The sequence below is a fragment of the Cebus imitator genome, unplaced genomic scaffold (genome assembly GCF_001604975.1).
Source record: "Cebus imitator isolate Cc_AM_T3 unplaced genomic scaffold, Cebus_imitator-1.0 Scaffold242, whole genome shotgun sequence".
NCBI lineage: Eukaryota > Metazoa > Chordata > Mammalia > Primates > Cebidae > Cebus > Cebus imitator.
The window spans coordinates 2,198,355-2,215,059 of NW_016107557.1; the positions used below are offsets into that span (position 1 = coordinate 2,198,355).

At 47.6% G+C, this 16,705-nt stretch overlaps 1 protein-coding gene, 1 long non-coding RNA gene and 1 other non-coding gene across 4 annotated transcripts in view; 1 reads left to right on the forward strand and 2 right to left on the reverse strand.

Annotated features, from left to right (window-relative positions):
- The window catches only part of LOC108282496, an 8,053-nt gene extending 898 nt beyond the window's left edge, over nt 1-7,155 (reverse strand). The window contains exons 1-2 of the long non-coding RNA XR_001816442.1: nt 7,145-7,155; nt 5,563-5,570 (exon numbers count right to left, since the gene is read on the reverse strand). This is a non-coding gene — a long non-coding RNA (uncharacterized LOC108282496). The remainder of the gene's footprint in view (nt 1-5,562; nt 5,571-7,144) is intronic.
- TUBB6 (tubulin beta 6 class V) overlaps nt 1-12,198 on the reverse strand; it is a 15,842-nt gene extending 3,644 nt beyond the window's left edge. The window contains exons 1-3 of one of the 2 annotated variants that reach the window (XM_017498471.2): nt 11,912-12,198; nt 11,465-11,573; nt 9,048-9,158 (exon numbers count right to left, since the gene is read on the reverse strand). In XM_017498471.2, coding sequence (XP_017353960.1) covers nt 9,048-9,158; nt 11,465-11,573; nt 11,912-11,968 — 277 coding nt within the window. In that variant the 5' untranslated portion in view covers nt 11,969-12,198. The remainder of the gene's footprint in view (nt 1-9,047; nt 9,159-11,464; nt 11,574-11,911) is intronic. The other variant, XM_037727873.1, reaches the window with a different exon arrangement.
- A 4,152-nt stretch (nt 12,199-16,350) lies between these two features.
- On the forward strand, nt 16,351-16,457 carry LOC119466947. Its single transcript, XR_005195458.1, has one exon. It is a non-coding gene; the product is annotated as a U6 spliceosomal RNA (small nuclear RNA).
- Nucleotides 16,458-16,705: the final 248 nt, after the last annotated feature.

A 16,705-nucleotide genomic window follows, 5' to 3' on the forward strand; every position in this document is an offset into this window, starting at 1 on the left:
AAAAAAAAAAAAAAAAAACCAAAAAAACCGCCAGCAGGACACAGCCCAACTGTCTACATACTCAGTTATCTCCCTACGGAATAAAACCTCAGGGGCCACCAGTAGAAGGGATGAAGGCTTTCCCTTTCTGCGCTGTATACACAATCTATGTGTACTATTTGAAAAAAGTGTGTACAAGCAGTTTGCTTTAACTTTGATGTGAAAACATTAAACACTCTTTTTTTCTGTTTGTTTTGTTTTTTTTCTTTAAGGCCAGCCATGGTAGCTCACACCTGTAATCCTAGCACAGGAGGGTGAAGTGGGAGGATTGCTTGAGACCAGGAATTTGAGGCTGCAGTGGGCTATGATCATACCACTGCACTCCAGCCTGGGTGACAGGGCGACACCCCATCTCAAACAAACAAACAAAACCACACATTTAAATAAGAAATACTGAAGTTTCCAGTGAGCAGAACTGGCCAGCCGAAACTGACTACAGCGGGCCTTTGCACTGGTCTGCAGTACCAGCCACCCCAGATATCTGTTTCAGCCCCACTGAGAAGTCAGCTCAGCCTTTCTCTTCTGTTGTCTTTGCCCCATTTGGCAGTCCAAGGCCCAATGCCACTGGCAGGACAGGCCCTGTGGCTCTGCAGAGGGGCCAGCTAGGCAGATGCCTGCTGTGTGCCAGCAGCACATCCGTGGCCCGGCCACTTCAGCCCTCTCAGATGGCCGTCTCCTTGTGTTGTTCACAGCCCTAGACAGCATCTAGAATGTGACTGTTCTCTTATGAACAAGGATTCTCTTTCTTCCTGCCCAGCTGTGTTGCACAGTGAAACCTAGCTGACTGCCTTCTCTTAGCAGATGAGAAAATGGTCACTGTCCTTCCTAAGCCTGCACCAACTTCTCCCCACCCCTTCTCCACCCAGCCCAGCAGGCAGCACCTGGCAGGACTACAATGCAGGCATTGGGAGGAAGAGGCTCGGGGCTGGTCCACACTCGGGGCCAGAACTGTCACATTTTACAAAGGAAAGACTCAGGGCAACTGTCAAAATAGCCGAGGACCTAATTCATTAAAATATCAGAAACCAACAGCTGAAAATAGTAGGTGGTTTTTGGCAAACATAGAACCCCAACCAATCAGACTTGAGCTAGCTGTGAGTAGATGGAGATGCTAAACTTGACTACCTCGACAGCTCACACCATTTACCCAGCTTCCTCCGTATTTACACTATGATTAGCCATGAAGTGTTCTGTGCTCTTGAAGAAAGTAGGAAGCTGGTGAATTGTGAAAAATATTTTGCCACTGTCTCATAGCAACAGACGTTCCAGTTAAATATTTGGGAGTCAAGAGCTGAACGTCTTCTGTACTGATACGGTGTGATGTTAGTCAGTGACGCCAGACAGTTAGCACGAGGCTGCCAACTCTAAGCTTTGCCAGTAGGGCTGCAACAGGTCCCCAGGGTTTTCTCAGAGTTCCCCCTCTGGTTTTGAGCTCACACTGGGTGATGGAGTAAGTGTCAAGGGTCTGTGCATTCCCTGCCCGGTCTTCTAGCCCTGAATCTGGAAGAAAAAGTTAGCAATGTAGAAAGAGACTGGAAGAATGTTTAACTTTCTGGTGCTTCATTCTTTTCCCACAAAACTTTCCAACAATCGAATAGGCACTCCTGCTATACAACCAGCAATTCATTAAGGAAAAGTTTTTATTTTTTTTGAGGCAGGGTCTTGCTCTGTCGCCCAGGCTGGAGTGCAGTGGTGCAAACACGGCTCACTGCAGCCTCAACCTCCCAGCTCAAGCGATCCTCCCATCTCAGCCTCCTGAATAGCTGGGACCCCAGGTGCATACCACCACGCCTAGCTAATTAAAAAAAATTTTTTTGTACATAGGGGGTCTCATTATGTTGCCAGGCTGGCTTCAAACTCCTGGGCTCAAGTGATCCACTTGCCTCAGCCTCCCAAAGTGTTGGGATTACAGGCATGAGCCACTGTGCCCAACTGGGAAGCTTTCTTTTCTTCCTTTTTTTTTTTTTTTTTTTTTTTCAGGGTCTTGCTCTGTCACCCAGGCTGGAGTACAGTGGCTCAATCTTGGCTCACTGCAACTCTGCCTCTCGGGTTCCAGCGATTCTCCTGCCTCAGCCTCCTGAGCTGGGATTTAATTGGAATTTTAACAAGTTGACACTATTTTTAGTTAAGAATTGGGAATTGTTTAAATGAATATGCTTATTTTATTGAAATAATATATTTGTTGGGCTGGGCACAGTGACTCACGCCTGTAATCCCAGCACTTTGGGAGGCCAAGGCAGGCGGATCCACCAGTTCAGGAGTTTGAGACCAGCCTGGCCAACATGGTGAAATCCTGTCTCTACTAAAAATATAAAAATTAGCTGGCCATGGTGGCATGCACCTGTAATCCCAGCTACTCAAGAGGCTGAGGATTACAGGTGCCTGCCATCATGCCCAGCTATGTTTTGTGTTTTTAGTAGAGACAGGGTTTCACCATGTTGGCCAGGGTGGTCTCGAACTCCTGATCTCAGGTGATCCGCCCATCTGGGCATCCCAAAGTGTCGAGATTACAGGTAACTTTCACTTTTAAAAGAATACACTACTAATGTAAGTTTGTGTTTCCTAAATCATTTCAAACTCTATTTGAAAATGTAATGACACTGGTTTATTGTAATTTACCAACTCTAACTGAAACAATATTGTATAAAGCCAGTGAGGATGGATCATCTCCAGTTCACAGACAATCCTGCCTCTTTTACTGGAGAACAACTTAAAAACTATTTAGCTAAACAATATAGAATGTTCATACATTCTGGATACTTCTCTTCTCCATAACGAATATATTATTATTATAATATGTATTTTTTGAGACGGAGTCTCACTGTCGTCCAGGCTTGAGTGTAGTGGCACTATTACGGCTCACTGCAACCTCTGCCTCCCAGGTTCAAGTCATTCTCCTGCCTCAGCCACTTGAGTAGCTGGGATCATAGGCGAATGCCACCATGCCCAGCTAATTTTTTGTATTTTTAGTAGGGGTTTTGCCATGTTGGTCAGGCTGGTCTCGAACTCCTGACCTCGTGATCCGCCTGCCTTGGCCTCCCCAAGTGGTGGGATTATGGGCATGAGCCACCGTGTCCGGCCTAACAAATATGTTATCTTAACAAAACAAGCATATTCATTTAAACAATTCACAATTCTTAACTAAAAATAGTGTCAACTTGTTAAAATTCCAATTAAAGGCATATCATGTCAGAACAACCTGTTGAAAACTTAAAACATTCTGAATCAAAAATAGGGTTGCATGTCAGATGAAGCAAAGATACAAGAAGCAATTTTGGGAAAGCTTTTAAACACCAAAGGTCATTTCTAACATTTTTGAAAGCTTACAGGGACAATTAGATAACTAAATGAGTACCATAGGTCTGTCATAATTTGTTTTAATCTTCGTGATCCCAATTATCAACAGCTAGACAGAACTTACACTCTCCCAAATGTTCGATTCAAATAAACTGAAGAAAACCTACACAATTGCTGAAGTGGCGGCTATGACAAACTAGCTTCTCACCACTTCACAGTTTGTGATGCACTCATTTCATAAAGGTCAGTTCATGGCTTTGACTCTCTCTAAGACCTGGCCAGGTCCCGACTGCACTGTGCTGACAGCTGGTGGGTAAGGCCACCTCAAGGTGCCCATCCAGACTGGATGGCTCCCTCAGTTGCTGCCAAGACTGGGGCAGATTGGGCTTGGGCCAGACAGCCATGACCTGCCGTAAACCTTCTCCATGAAAGCTGCCTTTTCCGTGACCACACCTTTTAGAAAACTGACATCTTTCTTTTGACAGAGTTAAGGCATGCAAGAGCATATGAAAAATAATATCATGAATCTCTACACACCTACCACCCATTTAAGAACTAAAACTGACCACGGGTACATGAAGCCCTGTGTAACAAGTCTGAGTGTGAACATACTAAACCATGTAGAATTGGATACTTTTTTTTCCTATTTTCTCTCAAAAAGCAGTAATGGGCGTGGTGTGAGTTTCGGCTAACCACCCTGCCCCTGGGAACAGTGCAGCAAGCACTGAGATGCATTTTAATGTCCTGTCTTCTGGCTCCTCTATGTGCGGGTCCTGGTGTGATACGTGTGCAGGTTTCTCTTTTTCACAATGACAATTTATGTCAGCATAGAAAGCCAAATTCAGAGCAGTTCTTACATTTTTTATAAAGCCCTGAGTCTCTCACAAAATAAGCATTCAGTTGCTACATTTCTTTGAAAAGTTTAATTTCAGGCAAAAGTGCAGCAAAAACTGTATTTTCACGCCTGGCTAATTTTGTGTTTTCAGTAGAATAGGGTTTTACTGCTGGTGGCATTAATTCAATTGGAAGTGTGTAAAAAGGGCTTGTATCTCCTCACTCTTTGACCCAGTAATTTTGCTTTTTGAGAATCTATTCTGAAGTCAAAGTCAGGAATATACAAATTTAAGAAGATGTTCAATATTCCTTTGGTTTTTGTTTGTTTGTTTTTTGAGACGGAGTCTCTCTCTATTGCCAGGCTGGAGTGCAATAGCACGATCTTGGCTCACTGCAACCTCCGCCTCCTGGGTTCAAGCACTTCTCCTGCCTCAGCCTCCTAAGTAGCTGGGACTTCAGGCATGCGCTACCATGTCCAGCTAATTTTTGTATTTTTAGCACAGATGGGTTTTCACCATGTTGGCCAGGATGGTCTCAATCTCTTGACCTCATGATCTGCCGCCTTGTCCTCCCAAAGTGCTGAGATTACAGGCATGAGTCACCGTACCTGGCCTCAATATTCCTTTTATGAGCAAAAGTTGGCTAGGTGTGGTGGCTCACGCCTGTAATCCCAGCACTTTGGGAGGCCAAGGCACACGGATCACCTGAAGTTGGGAGTCTGAGACCAGCCTGACCAACAGGTAGAAACCCTGTTCTACTAAAAATACAAAAGTAGCCAGGCGTGGTGGCATATTCCTGAAATCCCAGCTACTCAGGAGGCTGAGGCAGGAGAACTGCTGGAACCCAGGAGGCGGAGTGTGCGGTGAGCCGAGATCGCACCATTGCACTCCAGCCTGGGCAACAAGAGCAAAACTCCATCTCAAAAAAAAAAGAGCAAAAAGTTGGAAAGAAACAGCTTCCTGATTATTGGCCATTATAAAGTTACATAAAGAATTAATTGCACATTATGGAGCTATTGAAAATTATGTATTTTAGAAACGAAACAGTAATATGAAATATGGTTTATAATATAATGTTCAATGGAAAAAGATATAAATGATATCGTGATTACAACTAATGAAAGTCAGTAAATAGAAAGAAACAAAGGTGAAAAAATACCTCAGTGCTAACAATGATTATACTAACATGAAGAGCGTATGAAATTTTTTTTTAACTCTAGCTTTAAACTTTTTAAGAATGTGATTATATTAGTTTTTGCTGAAAAATAAAAGCAAAGCAAAGTAAAAATCAGAAAGAAATAAATACAAGTCATTCAGGATGGCAGGGAGAGCTCCCTTTTAAATATGTTAAAAGGTTATATTCCCCTTCATGAGACGATGTCAGCTGTGTCACCTGCTGTGCTTCCTTTTTTGGATTTAGTTGCCAGAAACTCAGAGCTAAAATTAATTCTCAGCTACAGCTGAGCTCACAGTTGACCCTATGTTGTAAACTGCTACGTTTATGCCTGTCTTTTACTGCCGTTTCATATCCTTCTTTGAAGAAGTTATATATTTTACTTAAGTAAAACTTTAAGATCTTCTTTATCTATAAAATTCACAGATGTGCTTGAAATGTTTCTGTATCTCAGGAAGCACTCCTGCAGGGGGAGGCAGGTGGCGAGGGAGGCGGGCTTTCACTGTGAGGCCTTTTCCAGCTGCGCACCGTGTGCACACATTGCCTATCTAAGAGGTGTGATTTCTAGAAGGTGTATTGGTTAGAAATACATGAATTGTGTCTGGTAAAGCTTGCTGAGACTATGGCAGACTCAGGCAACTGTAATTCTGACTCAAGATATCTTAGCAGTCCACTCAGATTCTTACCAAAAATCCACTGAACCTCAAGGGGAAACGACTGGGCAGAATTCTACAAGGAAGTGGGGTGATAGGGCCATTTCTTCCTGCAGATTCTTACATGGGTCTACGACACCAAGATGCTTGGGGGTCCTTCATTTCAGACTGTAAAGTGAAGACACTCAGAGAAGGGAACTGATGCCACCAACGGGCAGAGCTAGGGTCAGCTGCTCAGTTTCCCTCTCCTGGTGTGGTGCTATGTCTTCCTGGCTATGTTAACTCTGTGACCTGGGAATGTGGTCCAGAAAGAAACTGTGGCTGCTGAGTCTATACCTACTAAGTGAGTTGTTCAGTGCTGATCTGTATAAAATGGGGTGGTCCTTTTTCCTTCCTCACAATACAGAGTATTAATGTTATCCAAGTCAGGTCCACTACAGTGCTCACAGAGCAATCCTTCCAAATTTAAGGATGACACACCATGTGGTGGTGGTAAGGGCAAGAGGGGCTCTCAGACACCCAATGTGGGCGTGCGAATGGATTCAGCTCTTCTGGAGGCCAATCTGCAACCTCCATGTGTGGGCATTTCTGCAGAACGGATTCCTTGAACTGGAACTCTTGGATGGAAATTATTGATTTGCTCAATCTGTTAAAAGTAGTTCTCTGAACAGCTGTTATTTTCCCAAACACTTTCACCAACACTAGCTCTTAGCAGCTTCTAAAATACTGGCCAATCTGGTGGGAGAAAAAATATTTTGTTTTAATTGCCTGTCACCTCTAGTCACCAGGACATTTTGTCCCCAGGTATTTCTAGCTTTTATTACAATTGTGAATAGGATGTGTTCCCCCATGTATCTTATAACTGATTATTGCTTTTAAGGTGATTCTTCTGTTCCAGTTTGCCTGGGACCCTGACAGTTTTAGCACTCAAAGTCTCACGTCCTGGGGAACACCTTCTCCCAGTTCCAGGCTAATCAGAAGGACCGGTCGCCTGATAGCAAAACTATGAATTTCTGAATACTTTTATCTTGTGTCTGGCTGCCTTACTGAAGTCTTGTAAGTTCTAGTCATTTTTCAGCTGACAGCCTATCTGGAAATTCCAAGAGAATAATTTCATCTACAAATAACAGTTTTGTCTTTTCCTTTACAATATTTGTATCTTTTCCTTCTCTGGCTTTTGTGCACTGGCTAAAGCCTTCAGAACATGGAATAATTATAGAGAAAATGGACATTTGTTTCTTATACCTAATTCTGCTGGGAACACTTCTAATGTTTCACCAGGCAGTATAATGTTGCCATGGGTTTCTGGTAGATAATCTGTAAATAAAGGAAGTTTCTTTCTACTTCCAACTTACAAAGAAATTTTTTGTCTTCTGCAAATCAGGAACACATCCAAAACTTTATCTTTTTTAAAAAAAAATTGTTTCCTGGCCTGGCGTAGTGGCTCACGCCTGTAATCCTAGTACTATGGAAGGCCAAGTAGGGTGGATCATGAGGTCAAGAGATTCAGACCATCCTGGCCAATATGGTGAAACCCCATCTCTATTAAAAATTCAAAAATTAGCCAAGTGTAGTGGCAAACGTCTGTAGACCTCGCTACTTGGGAGGCTGAGGCAGGAGAATCGCTTGAACCCCAGAGGCAGAAGTTGCAGTGAGCCAAGATTGCGCCACTGCACTCCAGCCTGGAGACAGAGTGAGACTCTGTCAAAAAGAATAAAAATTGTTTCCTGCTGGGAGTCAGAAAAAAAAAAACACTTTTGGGGGCATCTATTAAAATGTTGTTTTTAATCTATTAGTAGGCTTCTTAATGTTGAACCATCCTTGCATTCCTGGGATGTTGCTAATATTTATCAAACACTGATTTTTTACTAGACATTCTAAGTATTTATTTAATCCTCACATCTCACTAAGAGGTAGACAGTCCCACTTACAATGAGGAAATTAAGTCACAAATAAGTTAAATAAGTCTCAGTCCACCTAGTGAGTGGCAGGGCCAAGATTTAAACCCAGGGAGTATGGCAGCACAGCCAGACTCCTAACCATTACACTGTCTGCCTCTCAGTCTTACTTGGTCACAATGTGCTATTAATATTTTTTAAAAACACAACTGCATTTGATATTCTAAATATTTTATTTTGGATTTTTGCATCTATATTTTTAAGTGAGTTTGATATAGAGCTTTCACGTGTATGTTCTAGCAGAAGCTACCTAGCCTCATTGGAAATGTTGGAAGTTTCCCATTATTTTTTCTCTGGAATGGTTTAGATAATGGGATAGCCTGTTACCCTCAATTAAACTATCTCTTCCTGGTTGGTGCTTTTTGAGAAAGGGGTTGGAATGTAGATTTTTCATGATGTATTTGATGCCTACATTGTAGTGCCTTTAAGCTAGAATCAGCCTACAAATGCTGACATTTTCTTGGAAAACACTACCTTTCTCAGGTATTGGAAATACGTTTGGTTGGGTGAGGTTTTTTTTTTTTGCAATAATGTAAATAGATATGTGGTCTCCAGCAATAAAACAGTCACGTGGGAAACTTCCAAATCTGCCACGTATCTTGTAGGTTCTACTTGATAACACTAATGGTACCACTTCATTTAATTTTATATAATTTTCTTTAGAAGTCTACAGAAAGATCGGTTTTACCATCATTTTTTAGGTGGAAGAAGCAAGGAAAAAAGGATTTACCTAATTCTGATAAAACCAATATAGGAACCAAAAACAAAAGGCAAAATAACTTTATAATGACAGGGAGAAAAAAACTGATGTCTAAAATTGTTTCTTGGTTTTTGCTTGTTAATCAAGAACTGTCAGTAGAAGAATTTCATTTAGAGATACAGAGGTCGTTTCCTACCAAAAAAGTCAAGATTTTAAAAAAACTGTTCCCTGTGATAAACCCAGCTGGGGGCGGGAGGGGTGGGGCTGGGGACTGCTGATTTCCATTCACAGTTTTTGTATGACCCATGATGCTTTAAACCTGGCATATAAACTGATTTTTTTTTTTTTTTTTTTTTTTTTTTTAAAGAAGAACGTGAGAAAGATGGAACGTACCGAAGATGAAGTTGTCAGGCCGGAAAAGCTGCCCGAAAGGCCCGGAGCGCACGCTGTCCATGGTGCCTGGCTCTAAGTCCACCAGGGCGGCCCTGGGCACATATTTCTGAGCTAGAGGAGAAAAGAGCCACCCACAAGAGTTACTTTCAGGTTTCTGAAATAATGGACTTTCCCCTTTCAAATTCCACCAGTTATAGCTGCTTGGGATGGATCAACCAGGGTCTTTTCAGAGAGGGTACAGGCACTTTCTTAGAATCACAGAATTGGCTGGGCACACTGGCTCAAGCCTTTAATCTCGGCATTTTGGGAAGCCGAGGTGGGCAGACTGCTTGAGCCCAGGAGTTCAAGATCAGTCTGGGCAAGAGAGCAAAGCCCTATTTCTGGAAAAAAAAAAAAATTAGCTAAGGTGGTGTGCACCCCTAGTCCCAGCTACTCTGGAAGCTGAGGTGGGAGGATCACCTGAACCCAGGAGGTCAAGGCTGCAGTGAGCCATGGCTGTGCAACTGCACTCCAGCCTGGGGCTACAGAGTGATGCCCTGTCTCTTAAAAAAAAAAAAAAAATCCCAGAACCAACACTGGAATGAAGAACCAGCCCAGGCATGATCTGGCAGAGGAAGTTCCAGGAAGCAGCAAGATGAGAAATCAAGTCCACTAACTTCCTGCCTACTGTATTTTCCAGCTCACCCTGATACCTCTTTCCTGTTAGGAAGTTTTATGATTTTAGCACCATGGAAATATTTATTTCCACTATTTATTACAGCAAATTGCCAGGTTTGGATGAAATTTCCCACTTTGTGACACCTCCCCCACGCATACACATACCTGTGCCCATGTGCAATCTGAGCACCTTGTTACTGGGAGCACTCCACTGGCTCTGTTTCCCCAGGGTCATTCTCATTTTGAGTCAGAGTGTTCTTGTGTGTCATTTTCATGCCAACTGGGCTAGAACTCGTTCCCAATGAGGACAAGGTTAATATGATTCCAAATAGGACCCACTCGTCAACTCCTGTCCTGCAGTGCACATGCCCAGATCGAAAATGGATGTACCAGGCTGGATGCAGTGGCTCATGCCTGTAATCCCAGCACTTCGGGAGCCTGAGGCAGGTGGATCACCTGAGGCCAGGAGTTCAAGACCAGCCTGGCCAACATAGCAAAACCCTGTCTCTACTAAAAATACAAAAAAAAAAAAAAAAAAAAAAAAAAGAAAATGAATGTATCCAAGCTGGGCCGACGGGTTACCAGGAAGTGCAGTGTATACTGGAATTGTCCTTAATGTCCTCTAGAAATTTCATCTTCCATTACTTGATGTTCCCAGCCTTTTGTCATTGTTGCTTAAATGAATAAAACCTAGTGATTCATGCATACTGCACTTCCCAGCTCTTGTGTGGACAAGCAGAAAGTGTCTCCAAAGTGGAGCCTTCAATAAACCAAAAGTATATCTCCCAGGAGATATCGCATGTGTGTGCAAGGGTAGCACCTGTCACTTTCTGGGTGTTCTATGTTTTTGCTTTTTGTTGTTTTGTGAAGGACATGCACTGCTTTTATAATAAAAATTATTGAATTAATGTATAAGTGTAGTCCCAATATATATATGTAGATATTCAGGACAGGAATGATATTATTTCTAAACTTGGATAAATCATAGCCTGGAAATTTTACCAAACTCCACTAGTTGCTCAGAACTGCCTGCAGTTTCAACTTCCAGGGAGGTCTGCAAGGGACCACAAAAGTACTTAACACAGCGTTTTTCAAACTTTTAGCCAAGAATCCCCAATAAGAAATTTTAAACTGGAAAAAATTTTAAACTGGAAAAAAAAAAAAAGCTTTATTTTTCTCAGAAAACGCTCTGATTTATTATAACAGGGTCTCTCTCTGTCACCCAGGCTGGAGTGCAGTGGCACGATCACAGCTCACTGCAGCCTCGACCTTCTGCGCTCAAGCTCTCAGTAACTGGGACTACAGGTGCGCGCCACCAAGCCCGGCTAATTTAAAAATTGTTGTAGAGGTGGCAGTGGCAGCGGGGCGGGGGGGGCGGGGGTGTCTCCTATGCTACCCAGGCTGATCTCGAACTCCTGAGCCCAAATGATCCTCCCGTCCCGGCCTCCCAGGACTTTGGGATTACAGCGTGAGCCACCGAGCCCAGCTAGACAGAGAAGGCTGGGCAGGAACTGCTGCGTTGATTTCAGAACACTAACGGGTGGTCCCGTTCAAGCGCTCAGACTTCGGGATAGGCCAAATCCAACTGTTTGAATAAACTGACAACGGATTTCCCGCCCCGGAGGAGCGAAGGGAGTGGCCCGGCATCCTGCTACATCCCAGGAGAACTTTTCCCGAAGCAAACTCGCCGCCCGCGAAGGCCGTGCCCGAGCGTCCACGCGGGTCCCGGCCGGGCAGGGCGCGGCGGCCTCGCTACTCACAGGATGACTCATTGTAGTAGACGTTGATTCTCTCCAGTTGCAGCGCCGAATCTCCCACGTAGCCTCCGGCCGGGTCGATACCGTGCTCATCGCTGATCACTTCCCAAAACTTGGGCAGGGCAAGGCGGGGAAACAGACGCTCAGAACCCGGAGCCCGGGGCGTCCCCACCCGCGCCCACCCCGGGCTCCCGGGCGGCCGAATTCCAGGCGCGCCTGAGCCGCCAGCGGCCGGTCCCAGCTGGGGTGGGGGTGGGGAGCGAGGGGTACAGGGTCCCCGGCCGGCCACGCCCTGGGTGCTCCCTCCCTGCGGCCCGCGCGGGTCCGCATCCGGCTCGGAGGACCCAGGGCGCCGGAGCGGGTGCGCGCCCCGGCAGGGGGTCGCGCCAGGAGACCCGGGGACCGCCAGCCGACCACCCGCGAGGAAACCCAGTGCGGCGCCCGGCCCACCTTGGTGCCGATCTGGTTCCCACACTGGCCCGCCTGGATGTGCACGATCTCCCTCATCGCGGGCGCGGCTCTGCGCTGGGCACTGGCTCTGTGGATGAAGGCAGCGACTGCGGCCGGCCCCCAGCGCCCAGGGACCGACCCTCCACGCCCCCGCCCCCGTCCCGCCGCCCGCCAATGGCCGTGAGCCCCGCCCCACCGCCCCCGCTCGACGCCGCTGCCAGGCCAGCAGCAGCGGAGGGAGGACTCGCGGGCGCGCCAGCTGGGGGACCCTTGCTTGGAGCCGGGCGGAAAAGGACGATCCCCGGGGCGGACGGGGAGGAGACAGGAAGGACCGCGGCGCCTGCCCACACCACCGTTTTGCTGCCCCTCGCGGTGCCCTGCCCGAGGGAGACGCGAGTCGGGCCAGGGCGTCGGGGCGGCGGAGCCGACATGGCCCGGGAGGTCTCAGCGCCGCTGCCGGGAGCCCTGTAGCCGCCCGTGCTGAGTCCAGCCTGGCGGAGAGACGGCCGTGGAGCGCGGCGGTGGAGCTTTTCGGGGTCTCTGACCTCTGCCCTCCAGCCGCACCCAGGGCACAACGTGCTTAGGGCCTCCCAGTCCTGCTGTTTCCGTCTCCGGAGATACAGGGGCCCTTCCGCACTGACTACCCCCACCCCTTTGAAACGGGGTTTAGCTGAAGTGACTACAGGCCTGGATCCGAAAATGAACACCCCCTGCGCCGGGTCTACGCAGCCTCTCCCTCGCGCATTAGCGAAGAAATGCGCTTCGGTCTGGGAGGGCGCGCGAGTCCCTCTTCCTGGCCAGTTTTGTGTGGTGGAAGGGAATGACCGCCGATGCCCGGTCGGGTGACTTGGATTTTAATTTTGGCTGTTTTCTGTTAGCTCTGCGCTTCAGCGGACTCCTCTGTTAACGGAAGAAGTTGTCCTGGGGGACCCCCAAGAGCCTTTCAGCCTCCAAAGTGCCGGATATTCTGGCTTATGCAGTCAGCATGTGCGTGCGTCAGGGCTTTTACGGGAGTTTACTCGCGTGAACGCTTCAGGCTGGGACCTCAGTGGTACCCTCTGCGTTCCCTCCCAGGCCTGTGGAAACGCCCCACGGGAGGAAGAGACGATGTTCTGTAATTTGCACTGGCAGTTTCTTTTTAGATAGATGAAAACTTTGGGAAAATCCTAATTGTGTGTGTGCATGTTTGTGTTTGGGAGTGGAGAACTTTTAAAAGTTTTTCTTCTGGAGTTTTGCAAATGTTTCCAAATGGCGGATTTTTTTTTTTTTTTTAAACCTTAGGTCCCCCGCCTTCCCACTGCTCTCTTCACCCCAGTGCTGCTCCTCGGCCTCCTTGTGGGTCCCCACACCTCTCTACACAGGCGTGTGGCTGTGATGAGAAGGCCACAGCCCAGCCCCTGAGCTCCCCTTTCAAACTTTGAGCCTGAGATTACCCAGTCGCCTTCTCCTGAGTCCTCAAACACCCCTATTTAGGCTGTTTGCTTCCATTGCTTAATTCCTGACTCCAACGAATGCTGGTTTAACCCATCTGGTGTGGGGATCCCGAGAGCGGAGAGCCTGTGCATCCCTGGAACAGCGCTTCCTCCAGCTTTGGTCTCTGTAAGAAATCAGCCATCGGCGGCGCGCTGTAGCTCACGCCTGTAATCCCAGCACTTTGGGAGGCCGAGGCAGGCAGATCACGAGGTCAGGAGTTCGAGACCAGCCTTTCCAACCTGGTGAAACTCCGTCTCTACTAAAAATACACAAATTAGCCGGGTGTGGTGACGGGTGCCTGTAATCCCGGCTACTCAGGAGGCTGAGGCAGGAGAATTGCTTGAACCCGCGAGGTGGAGATTGCAGTGAGCCAAGATTGTGCCACTGTACTCCAGCCTGGGTGACAGATTGAGACTCCATCTGAGGGTGGTGGGGGGGCGGGTGGCGGGAAGAAAAAGAAAAAAAAAGAAATGCAGCTATCAAGTGGTTTAAAAGAAAGTGTCTAGTTTAGAAGTTTTTGTCCTTTGCTGAAATAGCCACCCATCAGTGCTAGTCTTTGGTCTGGAATTTAAGTCCAAGGGTCTGATTGAGCCAGAAAGCAGGTGTCAGCGTGGCTTCAGGAAGTCCGTTGTCACTTGGATTTGACAAGGGAGAAGCCGACCTGCTGGTTTCTGGGCCCCTGCTTGCTCTGCGCTATCTGTGGGGATTGGGGCCCGCGGAATGGACTTTGGAGAAACGCTGTGCTGGAGGAGTGAGGAGACTGGGAGGAAACCTTCCCCTGCAAAGCTTGTCTCCCTTCCTTCTCATCAGAGGCCGGCCCCGCAGGACACAAGAGATTCCCTGAGGAATGAACCAAGGCCTCCCCGGCTGGTGGGGACAGTTCTGTTGTGCAAAACGTGACTTCACGTTTCTTTCCCAAAATGGCTCCTAGTCTCTCTGCAGCCTTGGCCTCTCTTTGAACCCCAGCCCTGACTTCCCTGGTGTGTGTGGTCACCCCCTGCTGGGAGCTGGCAGGTGAAGCCCTGACCCTGTGAGCCTGGCCTGGGGCTTTCCAGGCTCTGGGCCTCCTGCCCTCCGGTTCCATGGCCCTCACTCTCCTTGGGTGAGGCTGTTTGTGATGTAGTGTGTCCAAATGCACACAAGTCACAAACCAAACTTTAAAAAGGCGTAGAGGACACATTCTCTTAAAAAATGCACTGTGGTATCTGGAAAGCCAGGTTCCAGTTTAGAATCCTTGGGCTAGGCTGGGCACAGTGGTTCATGTCTATAATCCTAAAACGTTGAGAAGCTGACGGAGGATTGCTTGAGCCCAGTACTTGGAGACCAGCCTGGGCAATATAATGAGGCCTCTGTCTCTACAAAAAATTAACAATTAGCCAGGCGTGGCGGTACATGCCTGTAATCCCAACTACTCCAGAGGCTGAGATGGGAGGATTGATTGCTTGATCCAAGGAGGCGGAGGTTGCAGTGAGTTATGATCGTTGCCACTGCACTCCAGCTGGGGTAACAGAGTGAGACCCTGTCTTAAAAAAAAAAGAAAAGAAAAAGAAATTGGTAGAATTCTTGGACTCCTCGTTGATTGGCCTCAGGGCGTGGCAGTGGGGGCTGGTCTCAGTCTGCAGTCCTCACTTTCAACAGCTGCCTTTCGGCCCACCTCCCATTCTGTCCCGCACAGGGACGGGTCTCCTGTACATGCCTGTGGGCACGTCAGTCCTCCCCCACCCACAGCCATCCCAGGCCATCCTGCAGGAGGAAGGGGCCCTAGAAGGAGGTTTGGGGAGGTATGGGCAGGGATTCCTGGGGTCTGAGGGCTGAGTGCCATCTAGGAGCTGTGGGCACATGCCCGTGGCCCCCGTACTTCCTATGGGGGCAGGCAGGGGGTAGGCCAAGGACAGGGCCCCTCCTCTGGGTTGAAGGCAGTGATGGCATTCACGACCTTGGTGCTTTGAGCGAGCTCAGTTACCCAGACACTCCTGTCTGCCCACTTTTCTCTTTGTCTTACTGTCTCATCTGTGACTTTGATCACAGTGTTGCTTCTCAGAACACCTGCTTCTGTTTCATGCTTGTGTAGTGAGGATTCCAGGCTCACTGCCCAGGTTTGAGCGCTGGTGCTTACACACGCTTGGAACATGGGACATGGGTGACGGGTGTTTCTTCTTCGCCCGCCCTTTTGTGGGCTGCACGGAGGAAGAAGACAGGAGGCTCTCATCCTCTCCAAATGCTGAGAAGTCCCTGGGGAAGGGGACCCAGGGAGCCGATCGGGCTCTTGAACTAGGCTGATGCCTTTAACTAGGGTAGTGTTATTTTCAACTAAACCCCTAAATTTGGAAAAATGAATGACGTCAGACCCTGGTATTTTTATGTGATGTTCCTTTTGGTGGATAGAAGATGGAGTTTCTTCAGAAAGAAGTGGACGTTCCACCTGCCATGTGTGCAGGGAGAGGCAGAGGCCAGGACAGGAAGTGGAGAGTGGGAGGGTGCTGGGGAGGCTGGGAAGGCCGGGGTGCCCTGGTGTTGCCCTGTCTCTGGGCCCTGGGTATTGCCATGTGGACTTCAAGGACTAGAACACACTTGCTACTCCCCACTGCCTTGCTGGGGAGAGCAGCCTGTGGCTCTCAGTGGCAAGCCAGGCGAGGCAGGCATCACTTCTGAGTTAGGCTGGGGTTAAACTCTCCTGCTATCTGGTGCCTTCAGTGAAGTGTTGTTACAGTTTACTCTCTGCAGGTTCTCCTGGAAAGGGCAGCCACAGTCCTCTTGATCTGGCAAGTGGGGACTGGGGCCAGTGTAGATGGGTGGATGAATGTAACCTTCCCTGACCCATGGTAGTCTGAGCGGTCTTGGTTACAAATGGGGGAGTCAACGTTTATAAAGGGTGGCCTGGGGACCTGCCAAACACCAGACTGTGTTAGCATAGTCAAGTTAAATGTATTTTCTTGGGTTCCAATTCTTTTGAAAAATAATATTTCGTGCTTGCTTTGGCAACATATATACTAGAATTGGAATGATACAGAGAAGATTAGCATGGCCCTGCAGGGAGGGTGACATGCAAATTCATGAAGCATTTCATATAAAAAAATTTTCTTTTGAGACACATTTTCACTCTGTTGCTCAAACTGGAGTACAGTGGTGCAATCTTGGCTCACTGAACCTTCACCTCCTGGGTTCAAGCAGTTCTCTTGCCTCAGCCTCCCGAATAGCTGGGATTACAGGCGGGTACATCACCATTCCCGGCTAATTTTTGTATTTTTAGTAAGGGTAGGATTTCACCATGTTGGCCAGGCTGGTCTTGAACCCCTGACCTTAGGTTATCCGCCTGCCTCA